General features: G+C 40.2%; 1 protein-coding gene across 1 annotated transcript; it reads left to right on the top strand.

Moving 5' to 3' along the window:
* Positions 1-150: 150 nt before the first annotated feature.
* On the top strand, positions 151-9,575 carry LOC145491693 (uncharacterized). The gene is made up of 7 exons (XM_081470931.1): positions 151-246; positions 649-1,936; positions 2,570-2,679; positions 4,778-4,973; positions 6,122-6,306; positions 6,722-6,796; positions 7,327-9,575. The coding sequence occupies exons 2-7, from the start codon at positions 694-696 to the stop codon at positions 8,629-8,631; spliced, it is 3,114 nt and encodes a 1,037-aa protein (XP_081327057.1). The 5' UTR covers positions 151-246; positions 649-693; the 3' UTR covers positions 8,632-9,575.
* Positions 9,576-9,729: the final 154 nt, after the last annotated feature.

The following is a 9,729-nucleotide window of genomic DNA, read 5'->3' as shown; positions in this document are numbered from 1 at the left end:
GTAGAGGCAATTTCAGCATCATTTTATTCAATTGAATATTAATAGGACGAGTTTATTTTATTTCGTGTATGTTTAAAAGTTTAATAATTCAATTTTGTGGTACTTTTCTACCCAACATCACCATAGTTAGTCAACACCCTCTCGGTAGACCTGGAGAAGAGGGGAGCATGAGGCGGCTGAAGAGAGCAACTGAGTGAGAAGCGTGTGGAAAACAACGAATTATTCTCCTTTTAGTTTAGGATCAAGGTAGAACCCTTCTTTACTGCATTTTAAAGATGTTGCGATGCTATTTGCAACAGATTTCTTTGAACTTTATCACTGTAGCTCTGAAACAGTGTTGAGCATGTGCTGTAAGTTTTCCATGCATTCTGCTCAATAACAGTCATAGCACAGATTTTAGTTTCTAGAAACAGTGCGCATCCGGTTGCCAGACGTCAAAAATTGGTTCCAAGAATGTTGTAATGTATAGAGAGTGTTTGAAAAGAGAGGATAAACTTAGGCAAACGATTAAAGGTTCTGGAATAATTACAGATGTTTTTGTTTGAAGATGAAGTGCTTTAGTCCGTTAAGAATTTCACTGATGATTGGGGAAAATGCACACGTTTGTGGATTAAGTGTAAAGCTTAAATAATTTTATTTTTGCTTCAGTACTTGACAGATTCATTGTTTGGAGACTTTCAGCACCTTGAAAAGATGGACAGACGACAACCATTTGGCAATCAACTGACTGGTTTGAACCTTTTGCAGTTGCCTGTGGCTGGAAATGACTTGGGGAATCCCCGACAGTTCCTGGAGAATCTGGGGCGATTACGAATGCCACAAGTGCAAGGAACACAAAACATGAATCGGGAGCTGTATCACCAAGACACCCGAGGAGATAGAAATAGGCAATTCCCTGATAACTATTATGATAGAGAGCAAAAATTAATGTTATCTAGTGATCATGGACAGAGGTCATTGAGGGAAGCTGCTGAAAGTTGCAACTTCGATAGGGGAGATTATCGTCATGAGGATCGAGGCAGGATTCATGGACTTATGGATAATGAAATTTCTCTACACTCTTTATTCCCTGAGATGGAGTCTTCAAGGCACAGTGAAAGGCGTGGAAGAGAGGAGTTTGACAGAGGAAATTATCTTGCTTCAAAAAATATCTCTCAATCATTTGAAAAAGAAAAAGGTCTGAAACTTAGTGTAATTGAGAGCAAGTATGGCAGGAGAGACAACACAGCTATACCTTGGTATGCACAGCTACGTCCAAACTGCTACCTGTTGCCTCCATCAGATGATACAGATGTACTGCCATTGGGCGTCAGGCAGCCTGGATGCCGCTCAATTTCCATAGGTGGCCTACCCATGCTGGCTGATGAATTCATTGTTAGGGAGGTATTCAATGTTTGTGGACCCATAGAGAAAATCACGTTCAAAAGTGCTCGAAACAATATCAAAGCTAGGACTTGGCAAGTAAGATTTTCCAAACACGATTCTGTCGAGAAGGCAGTTAAATTTAATGGGCACATCTTGGTCATTGGGGATGGAAGGGACAGAAAAAACAAAATTGGTCGCTTTTATGTTAATTATGACCAAGAAACAAATGATGACAACAATTTGAAAAATAACACAACAATGAACATACAAAAGCCAGGCCAGAAGGAGGAAGACAGGAATTTGAATTTGATGTATTATAATCGTCAGAATGCATTCCAAATTCTGGATCTCCTTCGTCATGACACCTCTATAGTTCAGTCGTTGGAGACAATGGCTCATTGGTTTGAAAGGGGTGAATGTAATCGTTCTACAGTGAATGTTTTCCACTCAATGCTCAACACCACTCACAGTTTTGTCAAGCGGTTGATCATCAAACGGAAGGAACATGAGGAGCAAGTAGAGAAACAAAAGAAACAGGCAATGGAACAAGCAAATGAAATCAAACAGCAATGTAAGTTATCTCTTAATTTAACCTGACCTAGTTTTCCATTATTTCTAAGTAACTCACCAAGTTATATCACATAATATTGTCTTATGAAATCATAATCATAGACATAATGTCATTAGTTGTGAGGTCATTTTGTGTGAAATTATGTAGCAAGATTGTTGTATATGGTCTTGAAAGTATTTCAGAGCAGTACATCAGAGCACTGCTCTAGAAAAGGGAAACAAAGTTGAAGAAGAAAATTTTTAGCCCATGTTTACTTTTTTGTGCGGAAGTAGGTTGCATGTTGGCATAAGCAATAACATTCACATTTGGATTGGCAGATGTATCATTCCCATGGAAATTGCAGTGATCTCACCAGCCTCAGATCTATGTTTTAAGCCAAACATTTTGCTCTCAAGAAGTAAATTTTCTTAAGGAAATTACAGACCACAGTTTGAGTTTCTAGAGGAATTGGGGAGGATGGGATGTGGGGTGGGGTGGGGTGGGGAAAGCCAGGGTCAAATCAGGTAAAGGGTATGGATATTTCCTGGAACAACTCAGTATAGCATTAATTTTTTTGACATTTGGTGTCAATTATTCTCTTGTCTAGTTGGGCAAACTGATTAGTTATTAATGGTAAACTAATATTTTGTTCAGGTGATGCTGTATGGAAAGTATTTGAGGCAGCAACTAAGAAGAAGGCTTGGGACATTTTTACTAAGGCACAAAGAAAAACCATTTCCCAGTGGCATGCTGTAATCAAAAATGTGAGTAACACATTACCATATTAGCAGTATTTATTCAGAAAGACAGAGGCACCCCAGAATAAATGCACCATGTGATGGCAAAAATATTACAGTAATGGACACTCAACATTTTTTTCTACATTGTATTTTGTGGCCATACACCTTATTCCAAAATGGCGGCTGTCACAAGTTTGCACGTGGAACTGATATTTTCATTTGCCGTGTTCACGTTACTTGTTTCTGATCCCTTCGCCACAATTTTTCACTTGACAGGACGTCTTTTCTTCGGGGACTTCCTCTTCACCGGAGAGCCTTTCTTCCAAAGAAAAATACAGACAGCACTGCTGTCGGTTTTAAGGTTTTTTTACGGCCTGCAAGTGTCTTGAGCAAACCCTCGTATGATCAGTCACTCTTAACTCTTTGCCAATATCTCTCCATATGGCAACTATCCATTTTCTGACCAGCTCTCTGTCTTTGGGGAACTTATGGAAAGATATTTTAACGCCATCCTTTTCGTAAAACTATATCGTACACCCAGGAACACAACAGTTTTGAGGCATGTTTCGAGTATCGTGCCACAAATATTACTGTAACTATGTAAACATTGAGTCGCAGCCCTTGATGCCTTGCTCTCATGCTACTTGACCCAGATCGTCTGAGACAGCTGCCATTCTGGAATAAGGTGTATAGAATCAGGGATTTAAAAGTCATGAAAAGTATCAACAATTGGCATCAAAAGGTTAGCTTTTACAAGAGATGTCAAGCCCTCGATCTATATTCAACAAAAAATATACAAAAAGTGTGAGGTGTTGATGGCTCAAGTGTCCTCAATGTAATGAGTGTCGCTCACCCTTGAATAAGTAGCAATGCTTCCCTGAACAGCAGTATATTGCTTATTTGAAATGCTTGAGCTTAAAGAGTGTCACTGTTTTGAAGAGGCTTAGAAATTTTGACATTGACATTTCAAACCAAGTTTTGGTTGTTGTTGCAATTGTTTTTGTATAAAAGTGTGTTCAAAATGCCTTTTAATAAGCACCCTTGAAAAAGCACGCTACGACAAATTTGTAAAAAATGTATGAGTGCTACAGTACTTTTTGTGATTGAATGATTTATATAGTTAGGGTTAAGGTTTGTTGCAGAACATGATTTACTTACACTAAGAAACCATGTTATGTTTGCCATTTGTCTCTTCATGAATGATGGATTGTGGTAACATGATGTAGTCTGACAGTCTTCTTCTAGAGGTTTCATCTTGTAGGCATAAAATTTTCACATTCACTAGCCCCTCCACTATCAGTACTTGCTCCCAATCATCATCAGCTTCTTGAGTATCTTACCTCAAACAATTGCAAGGTTGCATACTTGGGCTCTTGTTGCGTTCAAGATGCTCAATGGGTTGAAAACTCCTCCTCGAATGTCAAGATTCTCTGTAAATGTCTCAGTGAAGAGCTCACATCAAAACCCAAGTAAACAGATGCAAAAATTATTGTGCAAATAGCTTTGATAACATCGGACAATGGTGGACAGCAACAAGAACAAGTCCTCATCTTTGGCATCATGTGACCTTTATCCCAGCCATAAGCCCGAGTGGTGTGTGACAAAAACATGTTCCACTTTTTTTTATTTCACTCAGCCAGTGGAAAATAACCCATAAGTGACCTCTAATCTCGTGAATAATTGAAGAAACAAGAAAGAGCTAAAATAGATGCATGATAAAAACAACTAGCAAAAAAAGCCCTGAAAGCATTTACTTGTGGACTCCTTGACATAAAACCTCAGATCAGGAAGCCCTCACACACCATCTGTCTGCATATACCCGATGTGGAATATGTGAATTTTGATCACAAATTTAACACTTTTCAAGATACACAGTCTTTGTATTTCATAATCCATCGTGGTAAGTATTAGTTACAGTTCGTTCTGAACTCCAGTAATGTGGTAGGTTGCAGAAGGCTTGCCATTTACGCCACCACTTTCTGCTCTCAGTATCCCCTCTTCAAATCCTACCCCCCAAAAAAGATCCATTGGTGATAAGTTGGCATTTCAAGGAAACTGGATGGATTCAAAGGTAAGGAGTTCACAGCAGTTCTCACTGATGTCATTGTGTGCCATTTCCCAGGAAATCAGATCAGCCCAAGAGGCTGAGATCCAGAATCGTGAGGAGGTAGGTATGGACTTGGATGATGAGGTGCCAAACCTCGGCGGGCTGATTGAGCAGCCAGCACTGCAAATGGCAGAAGAAAAAAGACCTGAACAAGAGGAAAGTTTGCAACCTTCGAAGGCCAAGAAACCACGTTGTGATGCTCAGGCTCCAGGTAACAGTATAAGGTTGCCATGCAGTATGCAATGATTTGTTATGAATTCGCAGCTAAATAGGGAAAGTTGCAGAGAGAATTGTGTTCAGCGTGCATCTTTACTTAATGTCTCTCCAGGTAAGATTTCCCATAACCTGAGTGCAGACATCTAAACTTGTTATTTGCAGATAGAGCATATTGACATTCAGAGACTAGATAGTTGTGTGATAGTTAAGTAGTCCACTGATACACTGTAGCTGCCAACACTTTATTATCAGGACAAAGCTTCTTGCCCATGGACCTCGCTTGAGGTGAGGCCCTCTGGGCTCTGGTTCTTACATCCCCATTTCTCAGTCAATCTTCTCATAGCTGTTAGGTTCATTGAACAAGGCTTTGGACACACTCCTTTTGTATCTTCTTATATCCACTTGATGGAAAGCCTGGGATCATCTTATGGGACCTCCATATGTTTTTTTGTGTTACATACCCATTGTTAAAGCCATATGGTTGTAGAAGTCTTTTTAACCTGCTGAATGTGTAACCAAGAATGTCTTCCAGAGGATGATGTCCGTACACAAAAAACTCCCTGTTTCTTCAGCACCACCTGCTGCTTCGAGTCTGCTTCTGTGTGTTGTTCAATTTTCTTTGGTTTTCTTTAATTATTCTGAGTAATCTTTCCTTGATTATCACAGATCACTTTCACGGTTATCATGCCCTTGCATGATGGGTCCAGTACGTCACTGCCAACTTTAACTCAAAGTTTGCTTTTCCTGTTCCACCCAAGAATTGTTTGACATAAAAATGGCTTATTTGCCCTGGTTATTTCATTGACCTCAAAACAAGTCAGGGTCATGAGCCAGGTACTCTTGCTGTAGACCTAATCACAAATGTCTCTAACTGGTTTTCAGTATTTGTTTGTGGAGGCTTATCATTTGGCTCATTCTCTACCATTCAAGTGTCTTAAGTTTGAAAGAGCCACTTTGGGATGTGTTTCACTCCTTTGAATTTAAAATTATGTTAAAACTCATGGCCTGGACATGCCTTCTATCTTTTTTCCACAATATTGTTCCCAGGGTAAAAGAAGCAAAATTATGAAAGTCGGGATATCACCTTTAAAGTAGAATCTACATCTGTTTTAATTTTAATTGTTTATTTTACTTATCTTGCAGAATCTGATGCAGACCCCACTGATGCTCTCAGGTTAGAGAATGAGAAGTTGCGTACTCAAGTTGAAAGCTTCAAGGGAATTGCTGAGCAAAACACCAACCTAATGTGGTCCATGCAAAGCTACCAGTACCAAGCTGATGTGGCTAGACAACAGTATGGTGAAAGGTTGAAAGAGAAAGATCAAGAGGTACAATGCTGTATTTCAGTCTCATGTGTAGAACCTGATGCTGTTCTCATTGGTTGCTTAAGAGAAACATGGTAGTCTAATTTTAAGTTAATAGAATTGAATTTTGGGTTGAAGTATTGCCAAGTTTTCTCTAGGCAAGGTGACCTGCAATAGATTAGCATCTCGTACTGAGTAGCAGCAACGCTCCTGGCTGATTCCTGGTTGCTTCTTATTACAGAAAGTGGAGTTAAACTCCTCTGTTGATATCTTATGATTTAGTGGTGGTGCATCAAGGAAATACCTCTCCTAAATTAGGAGTTACTGGAGACCTTGATCACTATTGAGGTTCAGATGTATAGAAGGAGATAAACTATACTATATTCACTTCATTGTTTTCACTGGCTTATTCATTGTTCATTCTTTTTACCGCTATCAGATCATTCGCCTGCAGCAAGCTGTACAGTACATAAAGCAGAACATAAAAGATACAAAGCTACTCTCTGATCTAGAGGTAAGCATAGGAAAAAGCTGTAATTGCAATCATCCCTCTATACGTTTGAGATAAATACCATGTTACTTTAAAACAAGGTAATTTACAATACTACCGAGTCAGATTATATTCACCATAGATAGACGGCAAGTATCACTACAGATCTGAAGATACATTTTGTACAATGTATTCAACCTCGTGAGAACTCTCTAAAGGAGTTTAGAATGTTGCTGGTGCCCTGTGTTGGTCAAAAAGCAGTATCGGAATCACATTGTTGAATAGCCTACCCTTGCCTAGTCACCAATTTCCACATAAATTTCATTCTGCAACCAGCAGTTTGTTTGCTACATGTAGCTATCAGTGATCAACGCTTTTACTCAAAGTACATCTAATGCCTTCGTCAATAGTCCTTGGATACGAGTTCCCCTTGATAACTTCTTACCTGTAGAATAACTTTCATGGACGCTTTTGCATACACCTTTGCCACCCTTGTTAACGGGCCCAGAGGCCACTTTCATAACCAAAAACTGAACTCTTCTCTTTGATTGCAGACTTTAACATCCGACCAACCGTCGGAACTGCAAATTGTGGTCGAGTTAAGCAATGATCGTCAAACGGCAACAGATGAAGTAGCAATAAAACATGAAAATGTTACGAAAAATGATGCAGAAGAGATAAAGGAGGAAATTATGGAAGATGATGATAGCAGGAAAGTTGAGCAAATTACAGAAAATCATAATGAAGTTGGTAAAGAAGAGAGTGGCGAGCAACTTGGTGAAAAAGAAGCAGACAGCGGAGACGTAAGCTGCAAAGGACATAGTTCTCTACTGAGTCAAACTGAGCATCAGGTGAAGGTTGAAGATGGTGATTTCCAGAGTGAAGGTGTTCCTATTCAGAATGAAAACTTTGAATTAACAGAAAAGGCCGCTGAAGAGAGCAACGCACTTGGAACTGCAGTGAAAGAAGATGAGAAGCCAACCGAAGTAAAAGGGGCACCTGTTGAAGAAGACGAGCCACCAGAAGACGGAGTGAGGTCAGAGGGCGGAGGAGACAAGTCCGTGGAAGGAGAGAAACTAGAAGAAGAGGATGCAATGGAAGAAGAGAACCAAGCAGAGGAGGACGATGAAGAGGAAGGATGTGGGAGATTTGTACAAATAGATGACGAACAGTTTGAAGTTATTGACGACATGGATGAGGACAGCGAAGATGATTATAAAGAAGTAGTCACTCACAGTCCTGCCAATGAAAGTGTTGAGCAAATGCACGAGCAGCTTGCAGGCAGAGATGATTATAAAGAAGTGGCTGATTACAAACCTTTGAATGAAAATGATGAACAAGCGAGCGAGCAGTTTTCAGGCAGAGATGATTATAAAGAAGTGGCTGATCACAAACCTTTGAATGAAAATGATGAACAAGCGAACGAACAACTTCCAGGCAAAGATGATTATAAAGAAGTGGCTGATCACAAACCTTTGATAGAACATGACATGCAAGTGACCGAGCAGCTCCCTGCTGATTGGTCAGTTTATCAACAAGATTACAATGCTCAGTATCAAAATTGGCTGTCAGCTGGAATGGCCAGTTATGGGCCCGTGGAGCTTGGACCCACTCTGGTCCGCCTCTCTGGCGAGGAGCTTGTGCTGGTTGGCATAATTTGTTCCTACCTGCAGCTGTGCCCTTCTGGTGCCACAAGTGGAGAGATACGAGACCATTTGTCCCGGCAGTTCAAGGAACGTCGGAAAGACGTAGTGGAGAGACTGCTGTCCAGTTTGCCTGTTTTGTTCAGGACAGGCGAATCAAGTGGCAACACCAAGTGGAAATTTTGTGGATTTGACATGTTTCAGTCAAAGAGTTAGCGCTAAATGTTTTTATTACTACTGTGGTGTTGATGAAACTGTTGTTCCTAGTCGCTGGTGAAACTTAAGTCACTATGCTATCGCGTGTAAAATGTTGTGTCAGCGTATCAAGACACATTTTGAGTATTAGTTTAGACATCGGTGCACATTTTGTTTCACTCGTAAGGTTTACTCGTAAACGAAACATTGTATGTAAGGAAATATGCTGCAATTTTTAACGCATATATCGTAAACAAACTGTTTAGCAAGTTGCCAGTGTAAAATTCCTTATAAATTTGTCCGCATATTTTAAACGAACTTTGAAATTTAGAACAGAAACGCACGCACTTCTCAGTGTCCCAAAAGGCTCCAGGGATCCAGAGCTCAAGTTCAGCCTAGACTGAAAAAATCGGGTTCCAGGGCTTTTTCAAAGAGAGAAATAACTTGCGACGCGGGCGATTTATGTGGGATTTTTCAGTAGGCTTTTGTGGCGCGAAAAGAGCGGCGAAGGGGAAGACGCGAGAAGAATGTTGTCGAAACCGCCAGTTCCGCAAGCTAAAAGAGAAACACCTGGAGTTTGTTTTCCGAAGTAAGACAGTCAGCACTTTAGACTGAGAGGCCTGGGACCCTGGCTTATTACACGGGGCAAAAGAACGTACTAACTTTTGGAAATGTGTGATATTTTCCTCCGATGCATGCATCATATTCATCGTCCTCTTAAGAAAAAGATCTTCAAGATCGTAGCGATTGGAACACTGTCCTCTTATTGTTTCGTAAGAGGAAAACTAAATGTCGTATTACGAAAGTTTCACTGAGTTCTTTACGTGTGATTTAGCTTTGTAACGAACGTTGGATGTCACGCCAAAATTCATTAGGTTAGCGCTGTTGAAATATGCCGGAGTAGATTGTATTAAACTGTACACTATACCATGATAAACTTGCCGTCAGTAAACTTTAGAGAGGCTCTTTGCTGTCTTGTTTTCGATGTCACTTGCACCTACGCATGTCAGAAAGTCAAAAGGTCTAAAAGTGTGGTTAATTTACTTTTGGAGAATCTGTAGTACTTAGTAGTTCAATTATTTCAGCATGACGCCAGGAGCATGCTGTTGACGTCTTGCA

This window comes from Orbicella franksi, chromosome 7 (assembly GCF_964199315.1).
Source record: "Orbicella franksi chromosome 7, jaOrbFran1.1, whole genome shotgun sequence".
NCBI classification, from domain to species: Eukaryota; Metazoa; Cnidaria; class Anthozoa; order Scleractinia; family Merulinidae; genus Orbicella; species Orbicella franksi.
This window is presented reverse-complemented; position numbering and strand designations above follow the sequence as displayed.